This window comes from Ovis aries, chromosome 19 (genome assembly GCF_016772045.2).
Source record: "Ovis aries strain OAR_USU_Benz2616 breed Rambouillet chromosome 19, ARS-UI_Ramb_v3.0, whole genome shotgun sequence".
Taxonomy (NCBI): Eukaryota; Metazoa; Chordata; class Mammalia; order Artiodactyla; family Bovidae; genus Ovis; species Ovis aries.
Window position 1 is genome coordinate 2,911,629 of NC_056072.1, and position 14,750 is coordinate 2,926,378.

The 14,750-nt window shown below is 39.1% G+C and overlaps 1 protein-coding gene across 1 annotated transcript in view; it reads left to right on the forward strand.

Moving 5' to 3' along the window:
* Positions 1-14,750, forward strand: part of ZCWPW2 (zinc finger CW-type and PWWP domain containing 2) — a 153,443-nt gene that overhangs the window by 110,514 nt on the left and 28,179 nt on the right. The window contains exon 8 of the mRNA XM_027958145.2: positions 3,525-3,571. Coding sequence (XP_027813946.1) covers positions 3,525-3,571 — 47 coding nt within the window. The remainder of the gene's footprint in view (positions 1-3,524; positions 3,572-14,750) is intronic.

The following is a 14,750-nucleotide window of genomic DNA, read 5'->3' on the forward strand; positions in this document are numbered from 1 at the left end:
CTGGAGCGGAGCGCCATTGCTACACTAGCATGCACCAAAACCTTTCACTTTAGTGCAATGCCCTTTTTACCTTGCATTGAAATTGCAGCCTGAATGTGAGTACAGATTTGCTATCAAAAAGACATACCTTAGACTCTAGTATGATTCAAGAAAAAGTGAGGTTATTAAGTGACAACATAAAGCAAAAGGAAGGTGAGGGATCTGAATTGGAGAATTTACTGCCTGCAAAGGATGATTTGATAATTTTAGAAAGAGATTGGGCTTAAGAAATGTCAAGATAACAAGAGAAGCAGCTTCTGCTGACCAAAAGGCAGGAGATGAGTTTCCAGATGCCATTAAAAAAGTCACTGAGGAGAAGGGATGCCTGCCTAAACAGATTTTTAATGCAGATGAAAGTGTCCTATTTTGGGGAAAAAAAAATACTGCAAAAGATATTTGTTAGTAAAGAAAAGAAGCAAGTACCAGTCAGCACTGAGGGTGTGAAAGTGGTCTGCTTGCCTTCCAAACACGTCTTCTCTTATTCAGTCTCTGAATTGCTGGGAGAAACATCAGTAACCTCAGATATGCAGATGACACCACCCTTATGGCAGAAAATGAAGAGGAACTGAAGAGCCTCATGATGAAGGTGAAAGAGGAGACTGAAAAAGCTGGCTTAAAGCTCAACATTCAGAAAACGAAGATCATGGCATGCAGTCCCATCACTTCATGGCAAATAGATGGGAAAACAGTGGAAACAGTGACAGGCCATATTTGCTTAGGCTCCAAAATCACTACAGATGGTGACTGCAGCCATGAAATTAAAAGATACTTGCTCCTTAGAAGAAAAGCTATGACCAACTGGAACAGAATATTAAGTAGCAGAGACATTACTTTGCCTGCAAAGGTCCTAGTCAAAACTATGGTTTTTCCAGTAGTCTGAATGTGAGAGTTGGACCATAAAGAAAGCTGAGCAGCACTGAATTGATGCTTCTGAACTGTGGTGTTGGAGAAGACTCTTGAGAGTCCCTTGGAAATCAACACTGAATATTCATTGGAAGGACTGATGCTGGAGCTGAAGCTCCATTCCTTTGGCCACATGATGCAAAAACCTGACTCACTGGAAAAGCCCCTGATGCTGGGAAAGATTGAAGGCAGCAGGAGAAGGGGATGACAGAGGATGGCATGGCTGGATGGCATCACCGACTCGATGGACATGAGTTTGAGTAAACTCCAGGAGTTGGTGATGGACAGGGAGGCTTGGTGTGCTGCAGTCCCTGGGGTCACAAAAAGTCGGGCACAACTGGGTGACTGAACTGACCTGAATTCAGTCTGTAGATTAGGGATCATAGGACTTTTAAGGCTCGTTACACATGGAAAGGATTGTCAACACTCTAGAAGAGAACCCTGATAGAACATTGTGAAAGTCTGGAAGGACTGATTACACCATTGAAGATGCCTTTGTTACAGAAAAATCCATGAAGCCCATCAAGCCTGAAATAGTAAATCCCTGCTGGAGAAAACTGAGCAGATGTGTATGACTTCACAGGACTTACAATGGAGCCAGTTGAGGACATCACGAAAGTGGTTGTGGATATGACAAAAAGAGTAGCAGGTAATGAGTTTCCAGACCTTGGAGAAATTCAAGACAGCACACCAGAAGAATTAACAGATAACTGCTTCTGGATCAGGGCCAGATTATGAGGAAGAAGATGTAGAAGAAGCAGTGCCAGAAAACAAACTGGCATCAGACGCTCTGGCAGAAGGCTTCAGATTACTGAAGCCTGGTGTTGGCTTTTTACATCGGGGACTCCTCTATGATACAGGCACTGAAACCGAAGCAAATGGTGGAAGAAGTGTTAGTATCATTTTGGAGAAATGAGAATGCAGAAAAGCCAGACAAAAATGAAGATGCATTTGTATAAAGTGACACCAAGTGAGCCTGTCTATCCTGTCTCCCCTTCCACCTCCTCCACCTCCTCTGCCTCCCATAAGGAAGGCCAACCCTTTCTCTTCCTCCTCCACAGCCTAGTCAAAATGAAGCTAATGAGGATGAAAACCTTTATGATGACCTACTTCTACTCAATGAATAGTGAATAATCCTCATGCCATACAGTCCATAAATGTATTTGTTTTGTATCCTCGTGTGAAAGTCTAATACTTGCAGTGGAGTACTGTATGGCACTCTGTGTCCTCACCATTCATGCCCAGGTATTCATCATGTAGAACATTGTGTGCAAGACCTATATTGAAGTGAATAGACGAGCCTTACATAGGCAAAAGGTGAGTGATAGGTAACACAAATTTAATGATGTGTTAGTTTTCTTACTGTCTTATAACTTTGCTTACAAAGAATTATATTACATACAGTACCTCTCTCTCTAATAATTGGGGAAACTGCATATCAGCCTATCATCACAGGTAAGGGGTTGTAAAAAATATAAGTGTGTCCCATTCTGTCTTATGAATGTGACCATAATATTGTCTGCCATAAAAATGGTATTATGGTTTATCCATTAACGTAGAGGCTGGGCTACCGTGAGCAATCATATCCATTACACTGGGCAGCCATGTTACTGTTTCTTCATGAAACATTAATTTTGTTTTCATATTATCTTTTCATATTTGATGTCTAGTGTTAGTAATACATGTGACATCTACAGTATTTTGTATCATAGAAGACAAAATTGCTATAGGTGGTGACAGACAGATGATTCATCTTAAAAGCAAATCACAAACTTACAGCATTGAGATATATATGCAGTATACTTCTGTGAATATTTTTTCCTTTCATGATTTGCTTAAAGACATTTTCTTTTCTCTGGCTTACTTTGTTGTAAGAATATAGTATATAATACATAATAACATACATGATATGTGTTAGTCAGCTGTTTATATTATCAGTAAGGCTTCCAGTTAACAGTAGGCTACAAGTCATTAAATTTTAGGGGAATCAAAAGTTATATGTGGATTTTTGGCTGCACAAGGGGTTAGCACTCTAAATACCCATGTTGTTCAAGATTAGCTGTACTCTTGTTTGATTAGCCTCTTCACTCTTTCTGCGTCTTTCTTGACGGCACTATTGGCAGCCCCATTCGGGGCTCCGAATGGGGCCCATTGCAAAACCTCAGGCTGTGAAGTGGAGACAGGGCACGCACCTTGATTAAATAAGACGTTGTCTCTTTGAAGTCTTTATTCCTTGTCTGGCATGTAGTAAGATGTGCGTGTAGAAGTAACTGGGATTTAATTCCTGATCCTACATACCCCAGGGCACTCAGGCTGACCGGAGCTTAGAAATGAAATGCACTGGATGCTTGCTGGAGGGCATCCAGCCAGCCAATCAGATTTAGGGGCAGAGGTTTGTCAAATAAGTAGGGGAATCCCTGATGTTACTTTTGGATTACTTTGTTTTATAATCAACTCTGGGAGCTGAGTTTGTTAGCATTTTTATTGAAAGGACCATAGTAGAAAATTCTATGTAATGTTGCATTTACTTGAACAGGAGTGTAGGCACTTTTCTGAAGCAGCCGTTCTTTATTACCTTACAGACAAATCCAAAGCAGCTGGCAAAGTTACTGTGGTGGCCAAGAAAAGGGTAAGATCATGTTTTATTAAATATACAGAAGTTAAATTCAGTCTGATTAATACAATTTTAAAAGAAAATTAATATTCTAAATCAAAATGACATAATTGATTTTTTTATTCTAAGTGTTTGGTTGACACTAGGAATTTAATATTTATATTTAATATTAATGGTTAATATTTTAATTTTTATGGTTAATATTTATGTTGCTTATATCAGTATAATAGAATTTTCAGATATTAGATAATAAAAATTTTAAGTTAAGAAATAAACAATTGCCTTCATTTATACATACTCATATTTTAATATTTCTCATACTGAAATATTTTATGTCGTATGAAATCTTCATAGAAAATTGAAATAATTAAAATTCACAGCTCATTGTGGACTTTACCTTAAAGTTAAGTAGAGAACAACATCAGACATTTGTTTGAATCTTTTTAATGAAAATTTGTAAAGTTAATAGCATTTTAAAGCAATTTTTAAAATTTAATGTCATTCTATACATTGTGTGTGGAGAGATATTTAACTCTACTTACTGTCAAAGCTATGGTTAGAATAGGAGAAGCCTTGACAGTGTTCTAATGTGACAATATTCTCAATAGGACACCACTAAAAAAGAAAAGGAGTCAATGCTTTAAAACAAATTCTTCTGGACAAGTAATGTATTAGTGTCATAAGTAAGTGGACCATGATTAAAAGCAAAGCCTATCCTTGTGGTCCTTCCTGTGTTGAGTGATGGGGCAGGCACAGGGTGAACTCTCAGGAAGTCAAGTGTGACGTGGGGAAATGGGAAAGGCTGATGGGCAGGAGCCTCCACTTGGACAGGCAGTGAGAGGACCATCATTTTCGTGTTCCGTGTATGTATATTTTTATGAGTCCTGTTAAAATCAAATTTTGTTTTTATCCTTTTGCTTTTTGCTCGTAAAAGGAATCTGGACTTTTCACTCTGATAGTGTAGATGCACCTTTGCAAAGAGAAATTCAACATCAGAAGACAAGGTTGCCCTTTAAAAAAGGAATGAACTAGGACTTGTGTGCACGTCTGAAGATTTAGACAGGAGTATGTGAAGTAGTGCAGGGTTGTTTATCGGGATACTATTGTTTGTTTCAGTCTCTACTAGAGGATATTTAGCATAAAAATTTTAAAGGTAATATTAACTACCATTCTTATGTATTGCTTTATTTTTACTAGTGATTTTCAGCAAAGGTGGTATTGTCTCTAGGTCAGTGCTATTCAAAATGTGGCCCACAAACCAGAACTGGTCTGTAAACTATCTATTTATTGGCCTGCAATGAGATAAGAGCAAAAACTGACAGTAACCATTTAGACACTTGCATGGTAATTTTTGTCTGTCAAATGCAATAAAATGGAACTTATATTCTGTATGTTTTAATTTTTTGTTTCATTTTCCCCTAGTGACTTTTTTTTAAATAAATGTATAAATATTGGACAGATTATGGAGTTGGGGAAAGTAACTGGTTTTTTACCACAGGTAGTTTGAGAGACACTGCCCTAAGAGATATTTTAGGAATGTGTGGAGGTGTTTGGGAGAATACAAGACATTCTGCTTCCCTTGTGGCTCAGCTGGTAAAGAATCCACCTGCAATGTGGGAGACCTGGATTCTGTCCCTGGGTTGGGAAGATCCCCTGGAGAAGGGAGAAGTTACCCACTCCAGTATTCTGCGGAGAAGGCAATGGCACCCCACTCCAGTACTCTTGCCTGGAAAATCCCATGGGCGGAGGAGCCTGGTAGGCTGCAGTCCACGGGATCGCAAAGAGTTGGACACGACTAGGTAACTTCACTTTGACTTTTCGCTTTCATGCATTAGAGAAGGAAATGGCAACCCACTCTAGTGTTCTTGCCTGGAGAATCCCAGGGATGGGGGAGCCTGGTGGGCTGCCGTCTATGGGGTGGCACAGAGTCGGACATGACTGAAGTGACTTAGCAGCAGCAGCAGCAGCAGCCAGTATTCTGACCTGGAGAATTTCATGGACTGTATAGTCCAGGGGGTTGCAAAGAGTTGGGCATAACTGAGCAACATTCACTTTCACAAGATGTTCTACTGAGCAAAGATTGAGGGGCAGTAGATATCTTGCAGTGCATCAGACAGGACTGTGTAATGTCTGTCCGACGTTTTGGTGTGACTTTTGAATGTCCTGCTGAACTCAACAAACTACCAATATAATTGCAGAGTGATTTAATATAAAATAATAGTGAAATATTACAAATCAGACCCAAAGCCATGAAATTTCAAAGACTTCTTATGGAGAGGAAAATGGAAATAAACACGTTGTTCTTGAAATTACTGGATAATTTACTTATTTTCTACCATACATACTGAAACATTTTCGGCCGTATATTTACTTGTAAAGGGGATGGAGTCCTGGTCTGTCACCTACCACTGCTATGACCTTCAATTTGGCTGCTTAACTCTCTATGCTCTCAGTTTCCTCCTGTTAAATGGGAAGAATGAAAAAGTCTTATAATATAAAAATTACTCTTGACAATTTATATAAAGTACATAGCACAGCGCTTGGAAAATAGGAAACATTTCATAAATGTTAGCTATTATTGTGGGAATATGGATTTATTTTTACATGTGGTACAATGATAGAATATAAAAAATTGCAGCAGCCTTATAGTGATAAGATTTAGGACGTGCTGCCCCAGAATACAGCACCTTGGTGTATTGAGTGTTCTCAGGTGAAGGAGTTTGTGAAACACCAGGTAGGAAGGACTTTCTGACCTTCCCCTGAAGCAGGTCATAAGGGCCTCATGGGTTGTCTTCCCTGTACGTGGAAGACAGGAGCCTTCTGTCTCCAAAGACAGAGGACACAGAGTCCTCTGAAGCAGGCTCCCCGTGTAGCCCGTGCCCCTTCCTGTCCTGTCACATCCCTGTGACTTTCCACGCCTTATCACACCCAGAGTCACAACCCTGAGGTTGAGTTGCTTCTCTGGGTCTTCATTTCCTGTGGAGGCTCCCCAGTCACATAAAACTTACATTAGATGATTTTGCATGCTTTTCTCTTTTTCTTCTGTCTTTTGTTATAGGGGCCCCAAATGAGAACTTAGAAGGGCGGTGGAAAAAGACATGTTTTCTCCCTGCACTCCTTATCCCAGTACCATTTATACTAATAAATAATCTTTCCCTACTTTCCTGCTTTTCTTTTGTTTTCTTCTCTATAATAGATAGTATGGGGCTTCCCAGGTGGCTCAGTAAAGGATCCGCCTACCAATGCAGGAGACAAGAGTTTGATGCCTGGGTTGAGAAGATCCCCTAGAGAAGGAAATAGCAACCCACTCCAGTATTCTTGCCTGGAGAGTTCCGTGAACCGAGGAGCCTGGTGGACTGTAGTCCACGGGGTTGCAAAGAGCCTGAGGTGACTGAGCAACTGAGCACACATGCTGTGATGTATCGCATACCTTCTTCATGATACAACATGCAGCATTCTGCATGACGGAATATCCATTTCTGTATCTGTTTACATATGTAGTCTTAAAATGAATTCCAAATTGCTGTAATTACTCTCTATCTTTTCTTTAATGTGTGGGTTAGTGATCCTTCATTACTTTACTTTTTCAAAAAGTTTTTTCATAGTTCTTCCTTTCTCAGACTCTATGTATATATGTATATCATGTTGATTTGACATTTAAAAAAGCCTTTTTGTCTGGGGAGGGACTAACCCTCTGAAGGCTAGCCAGTGCTTCAAGATGCACAGGGTACCTCCTTCATATGCACTAACCAATTCCAATTCCACATCTCCCAGCTGTCTTCTTAACATATTCTAAAATACTGAGCCAGCATTGCCCCTGCCCTAAATTATCCCCAGGCCAGGTTCCAGCCAAATGAAGACCCTTCCTCCAGCCCAGAGCATTCTTGAATTATTCAAAGTAGCCAAAGTTCTAAATCCTTTACTCTGTCCTGTCTTGTGGCAAGGGGAAACCCCAATAAAAGCGTAATTTACATCCTGGAATGTGAAGTCAAGTGGGCCTTAGAGAGTATCACAGCGAAAAAAGCTAGTGGAGGTGATGGAATTCCAATCAAGCTATTTCAAATCCTGAAAGATGATGCTGTGAAAGTGCTGCACTCAATATGCCAGCAAATTTGGAAAACTCAGCAGTGGCCACAGGACTGGAAAAGGTCACTTTTCATTCCAAAAGAAAGGCAATGCCAAAGAATGCTCAAACTACCGCATAGTTGCACTCATCTCACATGCTAGTAAAGTAATGCTCAAAATTCTCCAAGCCAGGCTTCAGCAGTACATGAATCGTGAACTTCCAGATGTTCAAGCTGGTCTGAGAAAAGGCAGAGGAACCAGAGATCAAATTGCCAACATCCGCTGGATCATCGAAAAAGCAATAGAGTTCCAGAAAGACATCTATTTCTGCTTTATTGACTATGCCAAAGCCTTTGACTGTGTGGATCACAATAAACTGTGGAAAATTCTGAAAGAGATGGGAATACCAGACCACCTGACCTGCCTCTTGAGAAACCTATATGCACGTCAGGAAGCAACAGTTAGAACTGGACATGGAACAACAGACTGGTTCCAAATAGGAAAAGGAGTATGTCAAGGCTGTATATTGGCATCCTGCTTATTTAACTTATATGCAGAGTACATCATGAGAAACGCTGGGCTGGAAGAAACACAAGCTGGAATCAAGATTGCCGGGAGAAATACCAATCACCTCAGATATGCAGAAGACACCACCCTTATGGCAGAAAGTGAAGAGGAACTCAAAAGCCTCTTGATGAAAGTGAAAGAGGAGAATGAAAAAGTTAGCTTAAAGCTCAACATTGAGAAAATGAAGATCATGGCATCCGGTCCCATCACTTCATGGGAAATAGATGGGGAAACAGTGGAAATAGTGTCAGACTTTATTTTTGGGGGCTCCAAAATCACTGCAAATGGTGATTGCAGCCATGAAATTAAAAGACACTTACTCCTTGAAAGGAAAGTTATGACCAACCTAGATAGCATATTTAAAAGCCAAGACATTACTTTGCCAACAATGGTCTGTCTAGTCAAGGCTATGGTTTTTCCAGTAGTCATGTATGGATGTGAGAGTTGGACTGTGAAGAAGGCTGAGCACCAAAGAATTGATGCTTTTGAGCTGTGGTGTTGGAGAAGACTCTTGAGAGTCCCTTGGACCGCAAGGAGATTCAACCAGTCCATTCTGAAGGAGATCAGCCCTGGGATTTCTTTGGAAGGAATGATACTAAAGCTGAAACTCCAGTACTTCGGCCACCTCATGTAAAGAGTGGAGTCATTGGAAAAGACTCTGATGCTGGGAGGGATTGAGGGCAGAAGGAGAAGGGGACGACCGAGGATGAGATGGCTGGATGGCATCACGGACTCGATGGACACGAGTCTGAGTGAACTCCGGGAGATGGTGACGGACAGGGAGGCCTTGTGTGCTGCGATTCATGGGGTCGCAAAGAGTCGGACACGACTGAGTGACTGAACTGAACTGACTGATAATGAGTGATGTTGAGCATCTTTCATGTTTTTGTTAGCCATCTGTATGTCTTCTTTGGAGAAATGTCTGTTTAGTTCTTTGGCCCATTTTTTGGTTCGGTCGTTTATTTTTCTGGAATTGAGCTACAGGAGTTGCTTGTATAATTTTTAGATTAATTCTTCATCAGTTGCTTCGTTTGCTATTATTTTCTCCCATTCTGAAGGTTATCTTTTCACCTTGCTTATCGTTTCCTTCGTTGTGCAGAAGATTTTAATTTTAATTAGGTCCCATTTGTTTATTTTTGCTTTTATTTTGCTTTTATTTCCTCCTAGAATACTAGGAGGTGGGTCATAGAGAATCCTGCTGTGATTTATGTCAGAGAGTGTTTTGCCTATGTTTTCCTCTAGGAGTTTTATAGTTTCTGGTCTTTCGTTGAGATCTTTAATCCATTTTGAGTTTATTTTTGTGTATGGTGTTAGAAAGTGTTCTAGATTCATTCTTTTACAAGTGGTTGACCAGTTTTCCCAGCACCACTTGTTATAGAGATTGTCTTTAATCCATTATATATTCTTGCCTTCTTCGTCAAGAATAAGGTGTCCATAGGTACATGGATTTATCTCTGGGCTTTCTATTTTGTTCCATTGATCCATATTTCTGTCTTTGTGCCAGTACCATACTGTTACTTGTGTTAATTAATAAGCTTCTTATTAATATAGAATTCATATACAGCACCTCACTGAATTCACTTAGTTTTATATGCATCTTTACACAAGGATAAATATTGTAATTGATCTTTACTGCTGGCTTCTAGCCTCAGGCAAAGAGATATCTCAATAAAGAATGGTAAGAGAGGAATCCCTTGGGAAGAGTCACTGTCAGGCTTCAAAACTCACTTAATTTCCTTTGGATGTTACTTTTTTTCACCTTTCCATAAGCCAGTGTTTCCAAAACTTGAATCAATTCAGATATTCTGTCAAAGTTTGCCATTTTCTATACTGTTAGTTTTTATAGCTTTCTTGCATTTGATTTACCTTTTTTGCAATTTAGTTTTTTTAATTGTTGTAAAACTTAAACACAATGAAATGCACAGACCTTAAGTGTAGAGTTTGATGAATTTTTCTTAAGCATATACACCCATGTAACTACCAGTCCAGATTAAAATAGAAAGCATTTTCATTACTCCCTAAAATTTTCCTAATAAAATTTTGATATAAACATATTCTTTTGATGTTAGTTACATTTTCAAATATAAATAAAATATATATTAATACATAAATTTGTCCATTCATCACTTTAAGTCATCAGTGGAAGTCTTCATAGAGAAAGTTCTTTTTGTGCTAATTTCAGTTTCCCTGAAAAACTCTGAGCCACTCTAAGGCAATGTTATCAAACTTCCTTCCAGGGGAGTGATTTTTAACAAGATATTTTTTAGTAACTTAAAAACTAAGCCTGCCCTTTAGGTTTCAAGCTTTACCTCTTTTATCTTAAATTAAAATCTATAGGAATTCTGTAGGATAACTATTAGTAGAAAGTATTAAAATCAGGCAAAATGGATTAGTCGTTGATATCCAGAACCTTTTATATATTTGTAAGAACAAGGAGTACCCTTGACTTAGTGTACCTCTTTTCTGGTGTGGATGATTCTGTTTGTTTCTTAAATAGAAAAGCCTACTTTCAGACTTGTATATTTGCTTAACCCTTTTTCTGACTTGACTTTCAGTTTATGGATCTGATTTCAGCCAAACTGATCTCCTGGTAGTTTTCTTAAGATGGTTGATGGGAGTGAGAGGAGTGGGGAATAGAGGGTAAGTGGGCATCAGAGTGCATGTAGCAGAGATGAGCACCTCTTTGTTTTTGTTCCCTGGACAGAAGATGACCACTTCCTAGCGGGAGGTACTGTTCTCCAAGAGGGCGGGTTGTCATTTAGCAGGCAGCTTACACAGGGCAGGTTTTCCACCACAGGGCTGTTGGGCGTCTCTTGGTGCCATTTGGGGGTTGCAGGTCCCAGGAGTGCTTTGGGAGGTGGAAGTGGCATGCCCTAAACTAGTGACCTGTCCTGGTGTACTGATTTACCTGAGAAAATTTAAAATCTAGTTATGCAGTAAACAAATTCATCTCTATCAGTAATATCCTCTCAACTTCTAAGAATTGTTTTCATCCTAATTATTTTTTAAAGTCTCATTTTTTAAAATGTCATCATTTATAATAATAGAAGGTTGCCTTAATTTTTCTTTCTCGACATATGATGCCTATTTGAAAATTCACTCAAGATATTAGTTCACTTGGAATTCAGGTTTAGTAATACTTAAAATCCAGTGTCATAGATTCCAGAAATTCAAAACTTTTCAACCATAACTCTCCACATTTTCTATTCTGTAATTTAACTTTGAGCTAGAAAGCAAAAAAAAAAAAAAGAGAGAGAGAGAGAGAGGACTTCTACAAAATGTGATTGCTCTTTTGTTAAGAAACAAAAAGCTGTTCAACTTGAGTCCTACTAATCATATGAAGAACGGGTGTTGTCCTTTGCTATTTGGGACTAAAGGTTGTTATGTAGCTCTCTTCAGTTATATTGATTATATTCATTGCCAGAATAGTTCTTTCTCTTAGCCAGAGACACATCTCCAACATCAAGCTACACACGATGAGTCTGGGTTTCTTCTCACTGTCACCTTCCTCACCCCATTTCATTAAAACCAAAACCAGTATTACTAATCCATAGAAGCATGGTTATTGATATGCAATTGGAGTTTGAATAATGAGTATATTTTATAGATTCTAGCTATTGCCCTAAATATTAAAAATTATCTTTCTATGCCTAATAGAAATAACTACTATTTTCTAATTGGCAAAGGAAAATTGTTATCACTGGAAGAAAATATGCCAGTGAAAATCAGTAAAGTTTACATAGAACTTATTAGAATTAATCTATAATTTGATATAATAATTATAGATTATAATTATAATCTATAATTTGACCTCTGCCCACAGATCTTCAAATTTTACATTTATTTATATGTTGTTTATAGGTCTTTAAAAACCTATAAATGACTACTTTAACATTCTTTAAAATATTACTGATTTGGGGGTGATATTTTTGTTTTTGTTTATGTATTAATGCTTTCCATGCTTAGTCACTCAGTTGTGTCCAACTCTGTGACCCCATGGACTGTAGCCTGAAAGTTCCTCTGTCCATGGGGATTCTCCAGGCAAGAATACTAGAGTGGGTTGCCATGTGCCCCTCCTGGGAATCTTCCCAATTCAGGGATCAAACCCAGGTCTCCCACATTGCAGGCAGATTCTTTACTGTCTGAGCCATCAGGGAAACCAATAAATACTGAAGTGGGTAGCCTGTCCTTTCTCCAGGGGATCTTCCCAACCCAGGGATTGAACCGAAATCTCCTGCATTTACAGGTGGGTTCTTCACCACCTGAGCTACCAGGGAAAGCCCAAATGGAGATGATAATATCAAACTCAAGAAGGTACTGTAATACTGGAATGGGTAACCATTCCCTTCTCCAGGGGATCTTCCCAACCCAGGGATCGAACCCAGGTCTCTCACATTTCAGGCGGATTCTTTACTGTCTGAGCCACCAGGAAAGCCCAAATACTTTCACTTTGCTTCAAAAATAATTTTCTCTGTTATGAAATATGTATTTTAGGTACACATCTTAAATCTGTACTCCCCTACATGCTGGAAGCATGTCACCCAGATCAAACAAAAGGAGTTGTAGCTTCTACATTCTTCTGTGAATCTAGATACAAGAATGTCTTTCATCTCAACCTCTGGAATCCTCAGAGATCTGATGTAAAGACTTGGATGCAGACAAAATATTTTAAAGAATAATCTTTTTTTTAAATTATGCTATTGTACAAAGTCTGTCTGTCCCTGTATAGGAGAAATACAATCTTCTTTTGCATGTTGCTGAGGATAAATGTTCAGAACATTTGACAGTGATCATGGGTCAGAGATTCAGACCAACTATCCTCACTACTCAAGTTGATGGAGGGAAAAATGGTAAAACCACTAATGAAGGTCTCAACATTTGTTCTTTAGTCCAGAAAAAAATGTAATATGGGTCCTGTAATCATTGAATGTTCTCAGAACATCTGCTTTTTAGAATTTAATTGAAATAGGTAAATTCTAGAAAGTATTACTGAGAAACCTTATCTTTTCCCAACATTCCTCTTGCTGAAATTTCTAATGACTTAGAAAAAACTGTATAGAAATAGGAATTGTTTTCAACAGACTTGGATTTTTAGACACTGTCCAATTGCAGGGCAAATAATCTAAGTTACCAGCTTCATTCAGTCAGATTAGCAGCTGACGTAAGTTCTGCTTTCTTCTGATTTCCATAGGACTCTTTCCTCCGTGTTCCTATTAATCCTTCATTTTCTGAAGCTCTCTATAGATATAGTGCAATTTGTTGTTTTTTTTTTTTAAAGAAACTCCCTGAATTGCTATGCTCTACCTGTGGTATAGATAGATGGTCAAAGATTGTTAAAAAAAACAATCAAGTGCAAGACTTGAAAGTTTATCAGTGAAGTATAGAATCATTGGCGTTCCCTGAGGTGTCCGGTACTTCTGTCCTCAACCAGGACTGCGAGGTGTTAACAGCAGACCTTTTCTTGGCTTCTGTCTAAGGTGGTCTAGCAGTCAATTTCTATTTTAGTGGGAAACAGTCTCCCATGAATGCCGAAGAATTGATACTTTTAAACTGTGGTGTTGGAGAAAACTCTTGAGAGTCCCTTGGACTGCAAGGAGATCCAACGAGTCCATCCTAAAGGAAATCAGTCCTGAGCATTCATTGGAAGGACTGATGCTGAAGCTGAAACTCCAATACTTTGGCCACCTGATGCGAAGAACTGACTCATCTGAAAAGACCCTGATGCTGGGAAAGATTGAGGGCAGGAGGAGAAGGGGATGACGGAGGTTGAGATGGTTGGATGGCATCACCGACTCAGTGGACATGAGTTTGAGTAAACTCTGGGAGCTGGCAATGGACAAGGAGACCTGGCATGCTGCAGTCCACGGGGTCTCAAAGAGTCGAACACAACTGAGTGACTGAACTGAACTGAACTGATTCTCCCATGCCTCAGGTCACTGCTTGAGCATACACTCCAGTGTTTTCTCTGGTAAGCTCCTCACGCAAAGAAATCCACAGATCAGTAGTATGAACTTACACATGGCTGAAGAGAGTGCAAGGGACAGCTAGAGGTTGATAAGTCATGTTGCCAGGGACTGGTCTCTGATACTGTCCAAACCTCACAGGAATCTCCTCTGCTGAAGACTGACCTGACTGAAGCATTGGTCATTGGCTGCCATCTATGTAAGAAACACCAGATTTGTAGATGATCTGTTGAAATCATGCTTAAAATAAGGCTAGAAAGTGATCATTTCAACCTTCCCTTCTTTTCAAAGAAGTGTTAAAAACAAATATTCTCTGGGCCCGAAGACTTAACTTTATTATTTGTTCTCCCAAGATACTCAGATTAAGTAATAACCATCATTTACAATGTTTCATGAAACCAGTTTTCATCCTATTCCAAGCATATATTTCCCAGAAGATTTACCAAAGGGGAGTGAGAATATTGGCTTTTCCTTCTATATAATGACTTTTGACAGGAGTTTATGTACATTATTCAAGGTACAGATTCATTCTTCTGTCAAAATAGGCAGCTCTTTAGTGATTATTGACTGACAATTATTCTCAGAAGATTACAAAACAT